The 23484-nt window shown below is 40.2% G+C and overlaps 1 protein-coding gene across 1 annotated transcript in view; it reads left to right on the top strand.

Annotated features, from left to right (window-relative positions):
* Positions 1–210: 210 nt before the first annotated feature.
* The window catches only part of ush2a (Usher syndrome 2A (autosomal recessive, mild)), a 224186-nt gene continuing 200912 nt past the window's right edge, over positions 211–23484 (top strand). Inside the window, exons 1-3 of the mRNA XM_053632826.1 lie at positions 211–686; positions 2579–2744; positions 18871–19006. Of these exons, the coding sequence (XP_053488801.1) occupies positions 211–686; positions 2579–2744; positions 18871–19006 (778 nt within the window). The remainder of the gene's footprint in view (positions 687–2578; positions 2745–18870; positions 19007–23484) is intronic.

Genomic DNA, 23484 nt, shown 5'->3' with positions numbered 1-23484 from the left:
CATCTGATTTCTCTGTTTTGCTCTGTAGGTCTTCCAGAGAGACTGTAACAGGCCCAAATCCTAGCTATCATGTGAGGGCTTTGGCCTCCTTTTTGACATTGCAATTAAGCTACCTTACCTTTCTCAAGGAAAAAAAAAAGGTAGAAAATGTCATTTCAAGCATGACCGTTCATTATTTATTTAACACTGAGACACTTTTCAGTGCCAAGCATGGTTTGGTTGCTTAGGCACAAAGGGACAATGTTATTCCAGTACACCCTGGCTGTTATCGCTGCCCTCAGCCCAGTGGCAGCTCAGGGCTCCTTCCCCAGGCTGGAGAATATCGCAGCCTACAAATCCGTTAGTGTGGAACCGAGTGATGCAACGTGTGGCATTCCAGAGCGCAGCACCTTTTGCCAGGCTGCCCGTACTCAGGATGACCTCCTCACCTGCTACCAGCAGTTCTGCATCCAGGAGTGCCCGTACCGCTCATCCACACCACATCATACCAACCTACTTGACTGGCATGTTGACACGTGCCTGACAGCTGAGAGCCAGGATTTGCTCCCGGGCTCAGAGACTGGACCTGTCAGCTTTGTGTTTCGAAACCAGAGTGCCTGCTTGGCTTCTCACTCTGCTCCAAACCTGGGACAAGCAGGATCATTTACCATAACAGTTTGGCTGAAACTTGATGAAGCATCTGTAATGTAAGTAGACCCGTTGCTAGAACTTTCACTTAAGCACCTACTGTAACATGTTCAACACAAAGCATTTGCTGTCACTTTAGAACTAATATCTTAGCTAATAGCTCAGATCAGCTTCGCTTCACTGATTCTCTTGACTTAGGATGTTCTGAATTTGAACCAAATCCGTAGAAGCTTAGTCGTTTGTTTTACCAACAGGATAGCTTTTTTTTTTTAAACTCATGCCCTTTCCTGTGTGCCAAAAACTAGAAATGGATAAAGCTGAAAATATCAGCAAGTACTCCAAGGTTGTGGAACTATATTATATGTGCACCTGAAAACAATAGACCACATGCTGGTGCTTATAAGTCACTCTGTGAGGAGTTGGTTTGAATTTAATTTGTAATATGTTGTCTTGTCATGTTGTGAGGGGAAAAAGCTCCTCAGCCCCCCCGCCCATGCTACCCCCCCCTTCTTGCTACCCCAAACAAGACCAGCCCAGCTGTGGCCAGTTTGAGATCAATGAAACGAAATTGCTGCAGTGTTTTCTGAGCTCTGGCAAGGGGGAAAAAGGAGTATCACCTCAAAGGCCACTTTGTTTTTTCACGGCCTAGAAAATGATATAGTTGAAAGTGAGTGATAGGATGAAAGGACAGAGAGAGAGAGAGAGAGAGAGAGAGAGAGAGAGAGACTCATGAAGAACAACTACTGCTTGGACATTTTAGATCAAGTGTAGAGGATGAAAAGGGAGACAAGTCACAGGCGTGCGGTCTCGAAAAATAAATAATTGAGTCGGTTCAGCCGGTGTGAGAGAGCCTAGAATTCTCACCCTGAAGTGGCAGTGGCTGTGACAACAAGCGTACATGTTGATTAATTCTTCTCTTAGTGAATTAATGGGACTCTGTTTAATATCAACTGGAGCACTCTCCTCAGTAACATGACATAAAAATATGCAGCACGGCGACTTGCTTTAGAACAGCACGCCTTAGTGAATGCTAAAGTGCTGGCATTTCCCCAGCGGAGAAGCTCGGCCTAATTGCAAGTAGAGCATGCAGGAAAGTATGGCTTGCAGGTGAGGTGGCTGGCACTCGAGGGCCGGACCCGACTTGAACGCAAACACGTTGCGTTATGATTTATTGGATGTGGTGGCCCGTGTGCGTAAACGTTCCTGTTTCCCCCATAAAATGGTAGTAATGGGATTTCATTTGACAGTAAATGAGGAGGTTTTCAAGTAACAAGAAAAGGCAAATGGAAAGTATTGATGCAAGGTGCATAAACGATACCTATTTTAGACGCAAAGGTAGTTCCGAGTGAAATTCTGCTGTAGGATTAGAGCAGGTCTTCAAAGCTCTATTGATTGTTTACTCATGCCCAGTGCAACCTCTTTATGTCAGCTACCAAACAAAGCTTCAGCTGTGGGCTTAGGTTGCCATATCACGTCAGTTCTCAGCTAACAGTCGTGATTTTAACTTATTGTTATAATCAGTTTGCTCCATCAAGGGCAAATTAAATCTATCTGGGTGCTAAATGTGGCATTTCAGAACAACGGTGTATTGGTCAGCGTACGGTATTAGCGAATGCTAGAATTTGATTCCGAACGCTGCTTCGTGTTGATACTGTCTTCATAATACCTAATGAAGCCTAATTATCGAATAATGTAAAGCCCATCACGTTAACAATTTGGAGGTTTGGTCATGATTCCATTAATCTGCCTCAAAATACAGTGTCTTAAATATTCAGGGGATTGATGAGAATATACGACTTTCGTAAGCAAATGCGTTCTTCGGATATTCATCACACCTTTCAAAAGGCAGGTCAAGGTTTGTTAGAGCAATGTATCCACAGCACAGGGATTAGGAACCGTTTATTTGTTCCTTTAATTATTTATTCCAAATGCTCATCCTCTCCATCGACAGGACTGTGTTTGAGAAGAGGAGCATGGACCGGCTGGTGTTTCTTCTGACTGTTTCCGAAATGGACGTTCAGTTCCACTACGGTGTCCAGAGTGGCCAAAACTTCTCCATAAAGATAAGCAGTGCAGGCCGCATCAGAAAGGGCCAGTGGACACACATGGCCTTACAGGTAGGACGTATGTTTATACGGTGCTGTTTCCACTGACAGGTCATGAAACTTATCCAAGGGAGCGATGACAAATTTCTGACCTCACCACCATATACTGAGGTGCATCACACCGTTTGTGGTAGAGCTGATGAATCGTTTTTGGCACAAGCCCGAAAGCTATCAAAAGCTATAATCTGCTCGATCGGACCTCATCTACAAGGTGGCTGTGGCGGGCACTAATCCTTGTCCATCCATATTCTCAGTAATTAGCCGGCAGAAGATATTGATATTAATATCGCATCAGAAAACCCGCAGCAGGTTCACGCTGAACCCGTGTCACAACAGATTTCCGACCCGGATAAGATGCATGAATGGAAGGCGTTAATTACAGGCGTAAACATCTGTTTTCTCACAGCTGCGGGGGCATAGAGGGCAGGGAACGAGAGTGCAGCCTCCTTTCACGCCCTTCCCTGCATAAATATTACAGCAACCCAGCAGATCACTTTATAACCATGGGGCTCCGCTATAAACAGTCATGTAAAAATGTCACAGCGTGTGTCTCGCGATGCCATTTTTGTTTTGCGTGATGGTAATTTCCTTTGATTTTATTCTGATGCAATTCCAGGTCACCGGTGGTAAACAAATGATTGATATGCACTATGATGTTCCTTAATCAGCTTCCGAAACCTTTTTATGCCTCTTGCGTTTCTTTGCCTAGACGGGCCCACGAGTCTCAGAGCCGTCGCGTTGTTCGGCATTGTAAGTGAGTGGCGATATCTATGTGTTGGTAAATGAAAGAGGAGAAAAGGGATAGGAGAGATTGGGACATCATCAGCATTGTAAGCGAACAGAGAGGAATGTCTGCAGAGAGTATTATCTTTCAATAGCAGTGATTATTGTGGCTTTAAATTGCAGTCGTTCCGATTATGAATAGCAGGCTGACTTCTGGGACTAAAAACATTATTATGATAATAAGATCCTACCCACAATTCATAGGTAATAACTTCCCTGCTGGGTGTCTGGGGCTCTTGGTAGGGATGTGACGGTGAGGAAATTTTCCCACCGGTTAATCGATGCGTAACAACACCGGTAATACCGGTATCACAAGGGGTGCGGGGCTGGGGTGGGGGTTGGGGTGGGTGTTTTTCCCCCTCGCTTATTGCCCATGCGACCGTGCGCATTTCACTTTCGCTTTCGAATTAGTGGCAATTCCTGGGCGGCAATTGCTTGAATGCTGGATTTGTTATTATTCCTAATGAAAAACACAACAGCTACAAAGCAGTACAACGACAAACTCGCTTATATTCAACATAGAACTTTTTTAAACAAATCCTCCACCGTCGTCTTGTCAATCTGCTCGCCTCACTCTCACTCGTGCTAAACGAAATCTGACTCCTGCTGATCTGTGCGACGACTCGGACTCATTCGTCTCATGCTGAATTGAAAATGGGCCTATCTTCAGCCATTTACTCTATGTGGTGCCCAATGTGCAGTCAGATTTAGACTACAGTTCAGTATTGACATTTTGTAGTGAATTACTGCTGTGCTGATACTGATGTCTCGTCTGTGACTGTAGCTTTAACAAAATTGCATGCAGACATTATTTTATTTTGAATGGCGAATGTAATAGGTAGAGATCAGCATTTTGTGAGGGTGATACCGATTATCAGTATGGCTGTCACTATTGATTATTTCGATGATCGATTAGCTGCCTGTTTCCATCGATTAATAATCAAGTAGTCGATACCATACGACGCTTTAAAACCTAGTTGTACAGACAATTGTTAACAATTTACAATTGGTCCTAGAAAAATGCTATATAAGTGCTATGTAAATATACTTTCTTTTAAGTAAAAAATACATTGCTAACAATTACTGTTTTTTTAAATAATGTATAATGTACACTCAACGGTCACTTTAATAGGAACACCTGTACACCTGCTTGTTTAGGAAGTTTTCATAAGATCAGCCAAACATGTGGCAGCAGTACAGTGCAAAAAAAAAATAATGGAAAAAGACCAGGCCATTTTCCCCCTAATCTTCAACTGTCCAGTTTCTGTGAGTCTGTGCCCGTGATAGCCTCAGCCAATGATCATGGCTGACAGGAATGGAACCCTTCTGCAGTTGTAGCCCATCCACCTCATGGTTTGATGTTTTGAGCATGCTGAGATACTTTTCTGCTCACCACAGTTGTAAAGAGTGGTTATGAGTTTCTATATCCTTCCTGGCAGCTCAAACCATTCTGGCCATTTTCCTCTGACCTCTCTTATCAACAAGGCTAGTAAACTCTAAAGAGTGCTGTGTGTGTGAAATTCCCAGGAGATCAGCAGTTTCTGAAATAATCAAACCAGCACCAACAATGCCACGGTCACAGAGATCACACTTTTTCTCCATTCTGATCTATGATGTGAAGATTAACTGAAGCTCTTGACCTGTGTCTGCACGATATTTTGCATTGTGCTGCTGCCACATTATTGGCTGATTAGATAACTGCATGAATATGTAGGTGTACATATGTGCGGGTGTATTTTGTCCTAATAAATTGGACGGTGAGTGTATATACAAAATGAATTGTTTGCTTATAATGCATGGTTTCCCTGAACAACAATAGTATAGTATAGTGTGTATGTGTATGTATATATATATGTGTGTGTATATGTGTGTATATGTGTGTGTATGTGTGTATATATATATATATATATATATATATATATATATATATATATATATATATATATATATTACACTTGATGTCATACTCTCTCTTTCCGCTATCAGTCAAAGTCACACTAGCCAATCACAGGCTTCCGTGAGCTCATTTATGCAGAAGAGGGTATATAGCTCTTTCCTCCGAGAATGTTGCACTGCCCTGTGAGGCAGCAGGACAAGCAGTTCAAAAACATGCAATTGGCTGGCTTCACGTTTCTCCTCTGTCAATCAGACCAACATTGGCCAATTGCAGGCGCCTGTGAGCTCATGGATGCGGAAGAGGATAGATAGCACTTTCAGGTGTGTAACGCTGTACTTTGACGCAGCATGAGCAGCAGTTCGAAAGAATTGCCGGCTGGCTTCAATTGTTTTCTCAGAGGAAGCACTTGTTATGCCAGTTCAGTTAGTGGACATGTAATACGTTAAAGCTGGCTCATCAGTGAGACTTGCCAAATGACCAAATTAGGGGGAAAATTTGGTCTATTGCCTATTAAAACAATTGCAGTAACTCGTCTTAAAGTGCTATGACCAAAAGCTAGTAAAAAAAGTATTATTCTCAGGCACAAATAGCAGCAAGTTAAATATATTGTCATAATGAACTTACAAGTAGGCATACTGCAATGTCACAGTTGTATTATCTGCCTGCGCTAGTGCTACTAGCTTTTAATGCTCGCTCTACTTGGTAGCATGCTGTACTGTGAAGTGTCAGTGGTGTTAAAATTCTTTGCTTTGGTTCCCACATGAGACAGAGACAGATGTGGAAAAAACTGCCAGAGTGACATGATTCACTTCACTGTTGTTTTTTTTCCCCCTTCAGCACATGTCTCATATACAGTACGTATCATTGATCGGCTTGCGTATCAGCCAGATATAAGAAATGTCAGCTGATCATATTTAGACCAATTCTAATCTATAGATGATCGATCCTGTCATCTCTAGTACTAACCTATCCTATCTGTATCAATTCTCTTCTTAGCCAGTCTAATTTTTGGTCCAAATCAAGCAGGCAGACAGTTGTCAGGCCACTGTCTTATCTAGAAGGTTCCTCTCAAAGTCTCTGTAGTCAGAGGGAACTTAAAGGCATAGCGGAGAGCTGGGGGGAAAACGCTCAAAAGGAATACATTATAGTGTTTAGAAGGGATCCGGGAAAGGAGGAAGAACAGAGGAGCTGATCTGCAGGTGCTTGTCCTTAGTGATTATAATGAGATGAGGACTGAAGTGATGAGGAGAGAAGAACGATATTGCTTTCATGCGGCCCCTTCAGAAGTGACAAGAAGAGACGGCGAGCATTGGCCGATTGTTTTGGAGCGTAACTTGTCGTCGGACATCTCCCCTCCCTTGCTGCAGATATGGCCTGTAATTGAGATCAATTAAATCAAGAGTGGCTAACTTTCACATGAGAACGTAAGAATGTTATAAATGATGGAGTATGTTTTCTTCTCTGTACATCCATTAACTCGCGTCAGCCCAGATGTTAGCTGACAAACGCTAGCAGGTTGAAAAGATGATGTAAGAGGAGAAGTTTAGAAACAAGACTTTGTTTTTATACCAGTCCCCAGCAGAGATGGAACTGGTAAACCAGCATCACTACATTAATAGGTGCAGCATTTAGCTTGTTGTAACAGAATACACCATGTTTCAGGTCACAGAGGTTAAAGCTCATTTGATGTAACCGAGCTCCTTGATAGTGTTACGAGTGAAGTCATGATCATCCCCAGCCAACATCTTGTATGCTGTGTTTGCCAGGCCTTGTTATGTCGGATCTCACTTTTCAGCTCTTGGATTTGGATACGATGTAAAAACATGCTGCAGTCCTGAGTGCTGGAGGCTCTGGTGTTGGATATACACTGATCAGCCATAGCATTAAAACCACCTGCCTAATACTGTGTCGGTCCCACTTGTGCCACCAAAACAGCATTTGAGTGGACTCCACAGGACCTCTGAAGGTGCACTCTGGTATCTGGCAGCAGATCCTTTAAGTTGAGATGGGGCCTCCATGGACCAGAAGCTCTTCTATGGGATCGGACCAGATGTGCTAACCTTCGCTCCCCACCTGCATCAACGAGCTTTGGGCGCCCATGACGGTTTACCGGTTGTCCATCCAAGGACCACTTTTGGTAGGTACTAACCACTGCATACCGGGAACACCCCACAAGACCTGCTGTTTTTGAGATGCTACGACCCAGTCATCTAGCCATCACACTTTGGCCCTTGTTGCTCAGATCCATACACAGATCCTTACCCATTTTTCCTGCTTCCAAAACATCAAATTCAAGAACTGACTATTGACTTGCTGCCAAATATATCCCACCCCTTGTAACGAGATAATCAATGTTCTTCACGTCGCCTATCAATCATTTTAATGTTATGACTGATCACTGTATAACCCGATTAAACTTAATTTAGTATTAAGTTTGTAATTAATCCTTATGTTTCAACCTTGTTTTTTTCCCCCATTGAAATAGTCTCAACCAATATCTCGGGTCCTTTTTTTATAATCATGTTATCACTGCACACTGGAGTACTGGAACAACATTGTACCATTTTATTTCTCCACTTGGACAAGTGTTCATCCAAAAGGTTGAAAGAAAAATAATTTCATTCAATTACATTATGCACTTTTTGTCTTGTTAGTCATTGACAACATTTACCTGATTTATCAATCATCCTTTTAATCAGGCATATAGCTGCAACTAATAAAAGATGCTCAACTAAACAGACAAAGGAACAATATTAATCTAAGCACTCTTTCAGAAGCACTTTACTGTCATTATTGCGACTGTTCCAGATGTCTATCAAGTCACCTGGTTCCTGTTTGGGCCAGATCCTGTTATGAAGTGATGGAAAGAAGTGTTTCTGAACACCGTATTTCAGTAATGTAATTACTCCTGTGACTGCTGCTGAATTTGTTTCTTTTTGGATGCTCAAACTTTTAGAGAATCCCACAAGTTAATGAACATTTTCACGCACAATTACAGCTTCCACCAGAGTCTAGACCTTGGCCGTGGCATTTCGATCTGGTGACTGTGCACTGTGGTGGATGTGTGTGTTCTCTGGGGACGTTTTGTTTTGGCCACGAGTTTTGAGCTCTTAACCCGAATGTGCACATGGCTCATCACCTCGCGTGAACTTCTCCCCTACCCAAAGAAATGTAGGCCAGCCAGTCCATTGCCCAATCCCCTCCAGCCAGAGCAATCGTGGGATCATGCGGAGGTGGGAGGAGGAATTAGTCCTGGCTGCGTTGTTTCTCAAGTATCCTGTCAATGGGGCGAAGAAAAGAGCATGCAGTGAAGGAGAAGCCTCGAAGTGGTTTGTTCATGCAACTATGGAGGACGAATTGCCATTTATTAATATATTATTAACCCTCAAAGGGAGCATGTAACTCGATGCTAGCTGTTGCCTAGATGATATAAAGAGCATATGGTTGTGTTTTGTTGTGGTGCTATTGTTTGAATTACTTAGTATTGTGCTGTATGATTCAGATAATAGCTGTGGAAGTAAAAATCCACTCAATGCAATATAGTCTAGCTGTGCATCATAATCACTGGCTCTACCTACAGAACTGTAAGTTCTTATAGTGTTCTGTGAGTAAACTTTGGTGAAGTAAGAGACTGGCACAGGAGACATCAGCGCTAGCATCAGGCTGCACTCTCGGACTCTGGCCGTGGGTCAGCTGACCTCTCCGAGTGGTTCATTTCACCCCGAGTGATGGAGACTGATTGGCAGCATCCATGAAGGTGAAGCAAGGTGAACAGAGGCAAAAAAAAAGAGCTTCCACCTTACCCCGGCACTCTCGCCGCGGGCGCCCAGAGCTGAAAGGCCATGGACACTTTATAAATCACCCCAAAATGTTGACAGCAAATTAGTGTGTGCTGCCATGAGTTCCAAAAACTGACTTTAACAGGAGAGGGAAGGATGAAGGTTTGGACGCTGGGTAGTAAAATGTCTCTAAATTTAGTGAGAGAGTTTCTTTTTCTTGTTATTTTATTCCGTATTTTGGACCATGAAATGGTTCCCATGTTTGTTTGTTTTTTTCTTGTCAAGTTCTTTTCTGAGTTGAAAGTCTGAGGAAATCAACAGTGTCTAGACATAAATCAGACTGGTCAGTACTGAGTGATGGGGACCTCTTGCACACCTGGTAATAGGCTGATATGAAGAACTTCCTGTCGTGTTATGTCTCTCTGGCCGTGGTTCTGCAGATGTGTTGGTGATATTTACGCTGCGTTTGTTTAACTCCACTGTTTATCATGTACTTATTGTTGGTGAAAGATGCAGAATTAGGTCAAGGTGACTCAACTGGACTTCTTGAAGACGTTTCACTTATTTAAGCTTCATCTATAACAGAAGGGTATTTTGTCTTATGAAAACAGTCATAAACAAACACTCAGGAAGGATGTGTGGTAGTGGTAGTGGTGGTGGTGGTGGTGGTGTATGTGCGTGTGCGTGTGTGTTTGCAGACAGAATGAGCTCAGTAGTGTGGTAGACACCGCCCTCAATCTGAGGCGTGTCAGGAGACGGATGGGGTGAGCATGGCTCTCTGGCCTTGTCTCTGCATCTCATATAGTGTACATAAAAATCATACGAAGAGGGCTCTCATACACTGCATAAATAAAGACAAGTTCCAGTAATTAATTTGCTAAAATATGTGCATATGAAATATTTCAGCACCACTAAAAAATACCAGTTTATTCGGTACACAATTTTTTTTTTATAAATAACAGCGATCAGGATCAGACTGACTTTGGAGGGTTTTGTTAGGAATAGGTTGCCAGAGTCATGCCATTGCTCGTGTAGCTTATTTTCTTTCTTCTTTAAACTTAATCCTTTATGGATTATACAAATTTGCTGAAATAAAAAGCAAATCTTCTACATCTAAACTGTAATTAGAGCATTCGTACAGTCGAGGATGAAACACCATGCGGCATTTTTCTTTAAAAAGAAATTGCCGATACTTTTTTTTTTTTCCCCAATCCGGTTTTTAATCATCTGTGACTCAACTTCTGCTGCTTTTTATAGTCCCACAAAAATATTTTAAACATTTGCACTCCAAAAAAAAGTTTATACCTAAGACCCAGCCTTGCTTCAGCAGACAATCTCACATGGATACTGTGGATTTTGAACCTTTTAAGAACTGCTGCCGTAATCATAAAGACTGTCCTGTGTGCATCCCAGGACTCTTATTCATATGCTCATCCTGAGTCTGGTTCCTCTCATGGTTTCTACCTCAAGTCTTTTCAGGAAGTTTTTCATCGTCACTGTCGCCTCTGGCTTGTTTATTATGGATCTAAGTCTACATCCGGAGGTATTCAGTGTGTATTTAGTATTCAGACTTAACCCTTCATTCTCAGGTAGTAAGCATGCATGCAAAGTAAGCATAAGTATGTATTGCTGGATTATTCAAATTCATTAGCAGTTGGTCCAAAGGAACACATTGGACTAGTGAGAGTTTGGCATTGTCTGCATCTGGAGATTTGAATCACTCTGCGTTAACCAAATGCAACGTGACAAAATAAAAGACTCAGCAATGGCAAAAAATAAAGAATGAACTAGATTTACCGTTCTGTTATTCTTACTTGCCTTGTCTGACCGCAGGCACGCAGTAACTCCCAATCATTCATTCATACGTATTCAGTAATCGCTTTGTTTTCTGAATTTCAGCATGCTTTATTTATTTATTTGTTTGTTTATTTATTTATTTTTTGCTTGTACACTCCTCCAAAAGCATTGTGTCTGGGAGCCCTAGGTCAGATATGCCACTTCAAATGCTTTATGTTCTACTAATTAGCAGCAATTTGGCTACTTCTTGATACCTCGGATAAATTGTCAGTGTGAGTTTCCAACAGTTTCCTCGCACCTCCCAAAAACAAGCCTGTAATTGCTCCTAGGTGAATGTGTGTGAGCGTGGTGAGTGGCGTCCCATCCTCAAACCCAGTGTTGCACCACAACGCCGATCGTAATAAACCATCTACTGAAAATGAAAAAACAAACAAGGAAAAAAAATTCTATCAATTTTTCTTAAACTGCTTTGTGACAACGTCCATTGTTAAAAGCGCTATATAAATGAAATTGAATTGAATAAATATTATCAGACAACACAAAGAGTAATAGCATGTATTCATGCACAATTTAAAACATCACCCAGATGTTTTTTTTGTTTTTTTTTAAAATTGATTTTCCTTTTTTGTTTATTTGTGATGTCGGATACATGCGTTCAAGCTCAACAATTATACCTGTTGAGCTGCGTTCTAAGACTACCGAGGACAAGCTTGACATCAAAATAAAAATAAAATAAAAAAAGTATGGCAGATGCATCAGCACCAGAGACATTTCTAATCAGTGTGAGGAAGAGTCATAGGCCTTTATAGGAACCTTTTAGGATTATGGAGGAAAAAAAAGCACTTATTTTTACTAAGAGTAGACATTTGTCACAGCCACGCCGGTGTGTAAAAAAGCGAGGCAAAAGCCCGGCCTCGCAAGCTGGTTAGCAAAAATGATTCGTGTTCCTTTCGGTCACGGTGAAGAAGAGAGGGAAAGAAATAGATCTCTGATATGCTTTCTGCTTAAAGCATAGCCTTCCAAGAGTTATTACCTTTATTAAAAGCACTGACACGTTGCCTTATATATTTCCGCCTTCTCCCACGCCACCGAGACAATTTTCTTTTCTTAAATAAACTGTCATGCTAGTGTTAATTTATCGCTGCCACCCTCATTGCGGGAGAAGGAAGGGCTGATATAAAACATGTATATATGAGATTGGTAATTGTAGCTTTAGCCTACTTGAGTAGAACAAATGCGTCTCTCTCATGGCTGCGCTAATGTGATAAAGGGAAAATTGGCTGTTCGTCAGCTGCCTCCTCCGCTGTGTAATGGCTGATGTTGAGGAGAGGCGTCCGGCTCCAGCCGACTCAGACGCATCAGCGCTGAAATTCCAGCAGCGTTCTCTTCCAGACAGTTATATTTCAAATGATTGGCCGAGTCATACTCGGTGCACTCCGATACATGGGATAATGTAACAAATTACAAGTAAGGAAACAGTTTTGCTTCATTTAAATGATAAGAGTCTGTCTCGCTGAGGCTCAGGGCTAAGCTGTAAATAAAACATCCGTGTGTGTGTGTGTGTGTGTGTGTGTGTGTGTGTGTGTATATGTGTACGTGCGTGCACGCAGATAGAAGGGTTAGGCTTCGGCAGGTATCAGCAACATGCTTTGAAAAAGCTGGGGATTGCCTGCGCTGATACCCTCATCCGGAGTGGAATATTTCTCGGGGCCCTGACAGCTCGTCCAGCGCTGAAATGGAAAGGGTTTTATCATGGAGCGCTTTGTCACTCATGCTGCTGAAGGTGCCTCGGCTCCGCTTTAGGCTTGTGTCTCTGCCCTGGTTTATGGGCCAGGTCAAAAGGGCAAAGCATCATTTTTGATATAAAGCTGTGGCATTTGAAGTTAGATATACTTGTATAAAAAAAAAAGACATTGGCGGTTTGTTTTCCTCCCTCGAGTTCCAAATTCGATTTACAAACAGGAGCTATAAAACATTGTGCTCTGGATTGCCCTCATTCTTTAACTACAAGTGCACAATAGGAATGCGATTAACCATTATTTTGATAATCGATTAATCTATCAGTCGTTTTTTTTTTTCCTGGTTAATTGATTAGTTGGGTTATTTTTAAAATCTACAAAATAGCAAAAATATTTATTTCCACCATTTTGTAATTGAAAAAAAAAAAGACCATAAAAGACAAAATGGCAAATGTGGTAACACACACACACACACACACACACACACACACACACACGTTCACTTCTCTACATTTCATTTTTAAAAAGGCTAATAAGGCTAATAATTGCTTTCATGAGGCAGATCATTTTTTGTTTGTGTAATTGACTCCAAAGCCTTGGGGTTGAGTCTTCAACGCCTGAAATCAGGGATTCGACTCCAAGCACCTTTGATGTGAACTGAAAGTAAGATGTTGACACACACCATATATTAAAATTCTGTGCTACAAGCTGATTCAAATAGCTTCGCTACACTTGACAACACTATTGCCCAACAGTGTGTAATGCACAAGTTCATTATTAACACAGAATATTAACTAATGCATTAAAAAAACATCAGGAACTGATCGGCTGATTGTTTTATACACTGTGTGTGTGTGTATTTTTTTTTTATATATATCACACCTATAGGCCATAACATTAAAACCACCTACTATTGTGTAGGTCCCCCTTCTGCTGCCAAAACAGCTCTGACCCATCGAGGCATGGACTCCACAAGACCATCTGGTATCTGGCACCAAGACATTACCAGCAGATCCTTTAAATCATGTAAGTTGCAATGTGGGGCCTCCATGGATCGGACTTGTTTGTCCAGCACATCCCACAGATGCTCAATTGACATCTGGGGAATTTGGAGGAAAGGTCAACACCTTGAACACTATGTGATTTTCCTCAAACCATTCTTGAACAAATTTTGCAGTGTGGCAGGGCGCATAACCTGCTGAAAGAGGCCGCTGCCGTTAGAGAATACTGTAGCCATGAAGGGGTGTACTTGTTCTGCAACAGTGTTTAGATAGGTGGTACATGCCAGGTCCCAAGGTTTCTCAGCAGAACATCACACTGCCTCTGCCAGCTTGCCTTCTTCCCATAGTTAATGCTGGTGCCACCTCTTCTCCAGGTAAGTGATACACATGACCCCAGCCGTCCACATGATGTAAAGGAAAACATGATTCATCAGACCAGGCCACCTTCTACCATTGTTCCATGGTTCAGTTCTGATGCTCACTTGCCCATTGTAGGCACTTACGGCGGTGTACAGGGGTCAGCATGGGCACGCTGACCAGTCTGCGACTACACAGCCCCATACGCAGCAAGCTGTGATGCACTGTGTGTTTGGACACCCATATATATATATATATATATATATATATATATATATATATATATATATATATATATATATATATATATATATATATACACACACAAATACATACAGTTGCATCTCATCTCAAAAAATGTTAATATAATAAGTTTATATTTTTCTGGAATTCTCATTCATTGAGCTCCATGGATTGAATTTTAACTGACACCAAATTGCTGCTGCATTAGGTTATAGACTGTATTTTGACACCTGACCATTATTATTGTGGGCCTTCCCCAAATTTGTGTCACAAAGTTGGAAGCACACAATTGTCTAGAATGTCTTTGTGTGCTGTAGATTTCAAATTTCCGTTCACTGGAACTAAGGGGTCCAAACACGTTCTAGCATGACAATGCCCCTGTGCACAAAGCGAGCTCCATGGAGGTATGGTATGCCGAGGTATGGTTTGCCAAGTTTGGTGTGGAAGATCTTTGAGTGGCCAGAACCCTGACCCCAACCCCACTGAACACCTCTGGGTTGAACTGGAATGCAGAATTACATACGGGTGTGATGGTAAGGTGTCCACAAACATTTGGCAATACAGTGTATGTCAATAAATTAGCAATACAATTGGGTAATGGGATAAGGTATGGCGGCTGAATAGAATAGTTAAGAAGCAAGGGTCATTGTGCTTCTACTGCTTCTTGATTACACATGATATGAGGCCAACATCATTTAATCAGTATTTTTTATTTGCCTCACTTTATTTTTGTCCAGCCTATTTTTTTGTTGTTGTTGCTAACTTACCATGCACCGTGTCTATTTCTTCCAGTAATCCGAATCGTTTTCTCTTCAGACACTCGTGCATCACTGTGCGTCCGTGCCATGTGAGGTCAGCTTTGTTTCTTTTCTTTGGTTTTACCATTTTCTCCACAGTAATGTTCTCCATCAAGAGAACATTTTCCATCAAATGCACTTTTAATCAAAACGAAGTGACGCTGTGAGTGCCAAAGCGTGCTTCATAATATAACTAGCTGGTAATGAAATTCATTGCCAAGAGTTTTTATCAATTTTTAGCGTTTCTGTCGATTAGCTGTTGCAGTCCAGCGCAATGAAGCCTTCATTTTTATTTGAACAGAGATATACACAGCAAAAAAAGCAATTTCAAGAAAGTAAAAAAAACCCCCTTGTTTTTGGGAAATGAGTCTTATTTTTTGTGTAAAAAGAAAAACAACCTTGTCTAAAACCTAATGTTTTGCATTAGAATGGTAATCTCACTTTAAGAAAATATATCTTTGTATAGCTTTTTTTGTATAACTTTTTTTTTTAAAATCTTAATAAGATATTCCAGCTAACACTGAGCTAGATTTAACCAGTAACAAGCTACAACAATGATTTGCATAACATCCCAGCTGAGGAACAAGATTGTTTTCTTTTTTTAAGAGTAAGACCACTTGCACAACTTCAATTTTTCAATGAAGCAGCTACACCACAAAAAAGAAATATCAGGAAAGTAAAAAAGCCTTGTTTTTGGGAAATGAGTTCTATTTTATGTAATGTGTCAAGCATGTGTTGCATTAGAAAGGTAATCTCATTTTAAGAAAATATATCTAACTTTGTCTTAAGATCTTCAAGCAAATATTAAGCTAGATTTAACCAGTAACTAGCTATAACAAAGTTTCGCATAATATTCTTTTTTTTTCCCCCCCTTATTTTAAGAGTAAGACCACTTGCACAACTTAACTTTTGCAATGAAGTAGCTAGGTGTCATGGTTATGCTGAAATCCACACTGAACTGTAGTTGTGGGACATGTCACATGACCATGTCACATGTCCTACTGATCACTCACACCTGTTCTGTGTTACCCCTAATCAGCACCCATATAGAAGTTCGAGTTTTTCAGCACCTAATTGTCAAGATTTTGTCGTTGTCATGTGTCCTACAGCTGCTCTCATAATCTGCATGTTTTTGCCTTGTGTCCATCGTTATGGTTTTTGTTTTTACAGTTTTGGTTGTTTGTTTTGCAATTTATTCAATAAAAATCTGCGCTCGCATCTGCCGCTTTCTACAATCCCTGACGGAGTTTTTCCTTGTTTCAATAAAAATGCTAAAAATACAGCAACAATGCTTTTGGTGCCCTAATTTAAGTTTAAGTAACTTATTTTTATTATGCTTTGTGAATAAATGTTTTTGTTAATTATTTATATTAAATTAAGGGATAAATTCTTTGTCAGCTCAATCAAGAGAGCAAAATACTCATTTTAACTTGTAATAAGCACAACTTATTAAATGTAGGCATTTTTTGTCTAGTTTTAAGACCGAGTAGTATTTTTTAGTGACTATATTTATGCTATTTTCAAGAATTCTTACCAAGTCAGTTTTGCTTACCCCATTGGCAGATTTTTTTAGTAGCTTGATGTTAGTACACTTTAACCAGATTTAAGTGTATCTTGCTTGTTTCAAGAAAGGCATTTTTTTTGCACTGCATCAAAGGAAAAAATCATTTTATATTTAATGTTTCAAATCTGAAGGTGCAGTGAGAGAGCTTTAACATTTCACTTTCCCAAATGTATCAAATGGGGTTTTTTTGTTTTTTTTTGTAAAGGTAAGATGGAATTTCTCTCTCTTTGAATGTCAGCCGATAGAGTTTCCTATCAGAGAGCTTTGGTGGGAAAGGTAATGACGCGGCATGTACGCTGCCCTGACACGTCATCTGTTCTTTAACCTTGGCTGAGAAGTGGTGAGGGCGCAATTACGGAAATTTTAAACCCTAAAAGTTAATACTAACGCAAGCGGATTGGAATTCAGTTAGCATTAGGCTTGAGAGTCAAGCTTACCAATCCCAAACGGCCTTTCTTCAGTGAAGTTTTTGGCTTAATTATTCCTTCCAGTGTGCAATTTTGCACACCATTTTCCTCATCTTTTGAGTTGTTCCATACAGTATATATTTATAAGCGTTCCCTAGAATGGAATTGTTTTCACTATCTTCCAGACTGTCGAGCTTTTGTGTTAGTTCAGTGGGTTTCAGCAGGTATTCTCGCTCTGATGCTGGTTGGATACCTGATTCCATAGCCGCTCATTCTCATAAAAGCGTTCGCATAAATTTGTAGCGAATTCGGGCAATTCCCTGCGCAGACCAAATATGCCTGGTTCAGTTTGAAAGCTGAGAGCGGCTTTTAAGATGTCAGCACCTGCTGATTATGAAGTTGCTAAAAGCTCCAGAGAATGGCCGGTTAATAATCTCCTGCAGTGCTGAACTGACCTCCTCACAGGCTTTTTCTTGTAGGGAAGCGTTCTAAACAGGACACACACACACACTCATATACACAATATACACAAAAGAAACAATCAGTGATGTATACTATATACAAACCAGAGGCCAGAAATTTGTCTCTTCAGCTCATATACACTTTGGAACAACATGCTGATGTAAGTTATTCATTGTTTAATGGAAATGTTTATTATGATACTTTCACATAGATATCCATTATTGGAGATGTTTAATACCGGGTCGTTTTATATTATAGTTCTGCTTTTCTGCTTAGTACTAGTTTGAAATGCTGGATCAGTATCTGATCAGATTCAAATCTGATATATAGACATGTACGTTGACTGGCATAACACGGATCGTGTGTTAAGAAAACATGCCTCTGATATTTCACAAAACATAGCAGCAGAATCTTGCAGAGAGGAGTTGCTCAGTCAATAACAGGAAGTTGGATCAGTATTTTGCATCAACCAATACCTGGAGCACTGACATCAGTACTTACGAAAAAAATAACAGAAGAAGCAGAATTTGTGCTGTCTGACTATTCAACCCGTTGCCCAATTCTGAAGTGTGATGGAGGAGACATATAACACTATTTGGGAGTTAAAGAGTAATAAGTGCTCACTGTCGAGAAAATAAAAACAACAAAAAAAGAAATAATAAAATTTAAAACCAATACAGAAAAACTGTTTCAGCTCCAGACCCCATTTCAAAAGCCTTCATTGCCGCTAAATAGATGGAAGCACTTCAGACTTCATTTACATCACTCTGACGTGGGCTTCAGATCTCAAGAAGCAAGTCATCGGGCCGGTTTGAGATTTTGAGAACGGCCTCTCACCAGTCTTCAATCAGTCATCATGAAAGAGCACGGCTTAAGGATCCTCGAGGCAGCTAGTTGTCTCGCGCTTCCTTCATCCTTCAGGAATTTTGCTTCACTTCCATCCACCTTTTTAACTTTTTCTTTTTTTTCTTTTTTTTTTTTGGAAGGAAGGCAGCTGTGAACATACAAATGTGAATGTGATAGGAGGGCACAATAGAAGAGTGGCACACAGTCACCAGGCAAAGGCAAAAAACTTTATAGGACTCTTTCCATTTTAAAGGTTTCATATGAACTCCTGTAACCCAGTATCCGTTATTTGCAGCCAATGATTTTAGTGGCAGAGGAAGCACAATTGTAAAATGCTCCTGGCAGGTTTAGTGCAGGAAATGAGCAGGAAAATTTACATTTTGTTGCCCAGTACTAAATGTAACTGTGGACTTTATGACTGGACCTGGGTGGAATTTTACTAACATACATTCCTGTTGGATTTTAGGTACATAGAACAAGTGTGAGCTTGTTCCTGAATGGACAAGAGGAAGATGGCACGGCCTTCGACACAAAAACCCTGCTAGGCCCAGTCGCTGATGTCACCTCAGACGCTGTGGCTTGGATTGGCCAGAACTCCAAAGGTAACTCTTTGCTTTCAGAGCTTTTAACTGATCAATATTTTGTATGAATAAGGTTTTTTTTTTTTTTTTTTTAATAATAGAATGCAGTACTTATTGCTTGGCTTTGGCATGCAGTAGTTAGGGACCAAACACCAAGAGTGCAAAAGACTCTTGTCTTTGTCCTGTTTATTATTTTTGACCATTTTTGAGGTGCTTGGCATGAATAAACTCACGAAATTTGGTACAAACACCAGAAATTGTGGCCATCAAGTTCTGGAAAAAGCTTGGCTATGGATGTGGCCCAGGTGCTCAATAACTCCCCATTTGACATTGTTTTCATTTTTACGGGCATCCAGTTTGACCCTCATGCACCAGTTTTAGTAGGTATATGATGCTTCTTAATCACATCCATTAGCTCCACCCAACAAGCAGGCAGCCATTTTATATCTTGTGCATGTCGACAGCTGCCAAACTTTTGAATATTCCTCCAAAAGGTTTCATCAGATTCAACATTATGTCACTAGGATGTCAAGATATCCAAAGTGTTGAATTGCAAAAGATTTTTTGGACATATAAAATAACGTTGCCAATGGCAAGGCAATCAATTAACATGTCACACTGTGCAAACAGGAAGTGTGTTATAAACCAAACTTTTTTAAAGTCCTCCTAGGGCATTCCATAGGTTCATTCCATATTCGGTCAGGTTAATGTGAAGATATCCGTGATGCAAAATTGTGAAGGAATTGTAAATAGGTTAAACGATGTTGTCATGGCAAGGTGATCAATTAACATGTGCTGACGCTCAAACAGGAAGTGTGGCATAATTCCATTGAACATCATTCCATTGAAATGCTCTGATCAAACAGAATTTTCATTTATCAAATGAATGACTCTGTTCTATAGTAATCATACACCTTCTGGGTGTGTTGTGTAATTCCACAGTAGATGTGGTTCAGATTTCACGTCTAGGGTTAGGGTTAGAGGTTCGGGGTTAGGGTTAAAAAGTGTTGGCATTATTGTTCATAATGCCAACACTTGCTCATGAAACACCCATTGCTGCACCCTTGGTGCTTGGGCCCCTTAATTGCTTCTTGCAGCTATATTTTTATCTGTTTATTTGTGCTGCTGTTGTGCATGAGCCCTTCTGCTTTGTAGGCTAGTGATCTTAGCTTCAAATCTAGCTGAGATACTGTGTGTGTGTGTGTGTATATATGTGTATGTGTGTGTATATATATGTGTATATATATATATATATATATATATATATATATATATATATAATATACACACACACACACATACTGGCCACTACTGAGTTGTATATAAAAGTATATTAAATTAATGCTGCCCTTATTTTAAATGAATTTACACATGCAGCATTTTCTTCTTAGTTGAAATGGAAGATGAAAAAGGGCACACTAATCTGCAAAGGTGCCACAGTTTTTCATTTCAGAAAGATCCGTAAGCCAGCAACTAATCAAATCTGGGGATTTATATAGGCCAAGGGTGACCATATGGCCACACATAATCTGTTCATAAATGAGATGAGATGGGATTTCTGCAATGCCCACAGTAAAAATGCATTTGAATACGTATCTGTGAACGGCACACACTAAATGGATGTCAAATCTGTTACCTTAATTTCCTTCTGGGACATTCCTGCTCTTGAATTTTCACTGCCGGTATCCTCCGCGGACATGTTCTTATTACGATGACGAATTTCCCTAAATCCATTTTTAATACTGATTAGGTAATCCATTACTGCGTTGTCAGGGAATTTAAGCCTGATATGAGTTAAGTCTAGCTTCAAATTAGTAGTGTACTTTTGCTTTATTGAAACTCTACGACTTAAGACCTTGGAATAATATGGTTCACGGTAAATATTATTTGCATGCCGCTGGATAAAACTGAGACATTGTACACCAAAATATTGTGTAGAAGTGAATGACTATATGAAGTTATCAGCTCTGAAGTGTTCTTTGTTAACATAAAGTTCTATTTGAAGTATGTACAGCCCCAGAGTCTCATATTTTTAGCTGCTTGGTCAATCCAGAGAGTCTTCTGTGCGAGTCTAGTTTGCATAGGGGCCGCTGGGGACATGTCTCCAGCACTTTCTGAAAGTGTTGTATGATAAAAATCGTTTCTATAATAGCCTGTGGCAGAAACACTTTCTAAAAATGCAAACTATCACTTCCACATCCGGATGCTTTAAAACGAACACGGCAAAGGCGCGTTTCTAGCAGGTTTCCTTTGCTCTGAACCCGGATGTTTGCGTCAGACACGGCGATACGATTGCATCAGTGTAACATGAGTTTATTTATAGAAACTTGCAATCAGTTATAATGTAGCACATGAGGATATGAAGTTTTGCAGCCGCTCGAACACTCTTAGAAAACAGATTTCATGGGTGATCAAGAGTCCGTGCCTTTCTAATTCAATTCTACTTGGACCGCTTTTTAATAGGAGTATACTCTGTTGTAGTGTTCTACGTTGAACTTTTAATGGTTTCCCTGAAAGCACGACCGAAGAACCCGTAAGGCATCTAAAAGAGCGAAGCTGTCATTATGCTGGGGAATTGAATCGGCCCTCGCAATCGCGCTCTTGATTTACTTTCATTTGCCTTCTGATGGGATCACTAGGACAGTAAACCATAGCAACTCAAATCTCAACTTTAACAGACTTCCTAAGCATCCGTCATTTGTCCATTGTCGTACTGGCGTCGATTTAAAGACTGGTTCAAATTGAAGTCTATTTTTTTAAGTGTTTATTTTTGTGCCTGATAAAGACGACAGACACTTTTTTGCATCGTTTTTTAAATTTTCTTATGGAGGCGTTGTCTGTCTGTCCATCAGGTTGTCCCTCTGTCTATCTGTCTGGCCGTCCGTCCGAGAGTCTCGTCAGCACGATATGTCCAGATCGAGAGGTTGAATGTTTATAGGCTTTATATGGGATTATCGTTGTAACCAGAAGACGAACTGATTACGTTTTGGAATTGATCCAAGCATGGTCAAGGAGAAGTCATGGAGAAATGAAATAGTTTTTCTTCTGTAAAGTATATTTTAAGGGTATTTCAGGCATGCAGATTAGCAACAAGAAGGACTAGACTTGTTGGTAGCGGAGGCGTCCTCGTCGACGCCGTTGTCTCAAGCCTTTCTTGTTTCTGTTTGTTTTATTTGTTTTTGTCGGCATTTCTGTCCCCAGCACTTTTCAGAAGTTACTGGTTTAGACACTGTGCAGGTCTTACAGATGGACATGGAGTCTGTTTTGATTTTCAGTGGCAGGACAATACATTTAAAAAAAAAAAAAAAAAAAAAAAAAAGCTTGATTTTAAGCAGGCCGTGTGTGTTTGTGTACTTGTGGTATGTGTTTTGTCTACAGATTAATTTTTAATTCATTCAGTGAATGAACAATGCTAAATGTAAATTGTAAAAGCATAATAATAAGAGAAGAAGAGGAAGAAGAAGAAGAAGAGGAAGAATAATAACAATAATACATTTATTTTATAACAAAAGACATGAATGAAACCTCATACTTTTCCTGTGTTGCAATTCAGGGAGGAATTATTATTATTATTATTATTATTATTATTATTATTATTATTATTATTAATCAGAAGAAGAAGAAAAACTGGGCTTCTGTATAGAACTTTTTTAATGAAGCAAAAATCCCCAGAAAAATAGAACAATATTTAAGGCAAATATTTATGTAGCATATAATAGCCCTTCATCAAAGCTACGTAGAACCAAGTGCAGATCATGACATGTGAATAAATCTGCATCTGCCTGATGAATCAGTCCCACCGCATCAAACTCAGCTGTGATTTAAGCGAAAACAGCGTATCAGTTTCTGCAAGTTCACGCCCACTAGTCCCTTATTTACATGTCATATGCATAGATCACGCCCTATTGTGCCCTCATATACACAGAATTTACATCAAACACACCCTAATTTATGCAATTGCTGCAGTAGTGAATCAATAAAAGGAAAGCGGTCACAGCAGGGCTAGCCGAATCCAAAGGAAAAAGGGAAAAATACATTCCTGTGAAGTTAGGGGAAATTAAAGGTGCTCTTATTGCTATGCTCAAAAATGTCCTCAAAAGTGTGCATGAAATGAACATTGGAAATTAAGCAGTTATAGGTGCTTTTTTTAAATTTATCAACACATTGTAACTCAAGCTCAGGATTGAATCGGAGACCTTGGAGCTGTATAATATTTTACAAATATTTAAAAAATAATAATAATGATCATCTCACAGCGCAAGCTTGATTTTTTTCAGCAGTATTTCAGAGTGCATTATGCTGATTATGATATTGCAATGCCAGTAAGTTTGACAGAGTCCTCTAAAAAAAAAAAACCCTGATCCTGTTTACACACATTTTCCTTCCCCACGCATAAGCCCAGGTCTGTGAAATCCTGTTCTATTCATGTGGACGTGGGAAAAGCAAGGCAGGTGTTGGGGGGAACATCATTCGAAAACCAATTTGCAAAGCACAAAATG

This window comes from Ictalurus furcatus, chromosome 9 (assembly GCF_023375685.1).
Source record: "Ictalurus furcatus strain D&B chromosome 9, Billie_1.0, whole genome shotgun sequence".
Classification (NCBI taxonomy): Eukaryota; Metazoa; Chordata; class Actinopteri; order Siluriformes; family Ictaluridae; genus Ictalurus; species Ictalurus furcatus.
The sequence above is the reverse complement of the archived record's forward strand: the minus strand, read 5'-3'. Positions and strand labels throughout refer to the sequence as shown.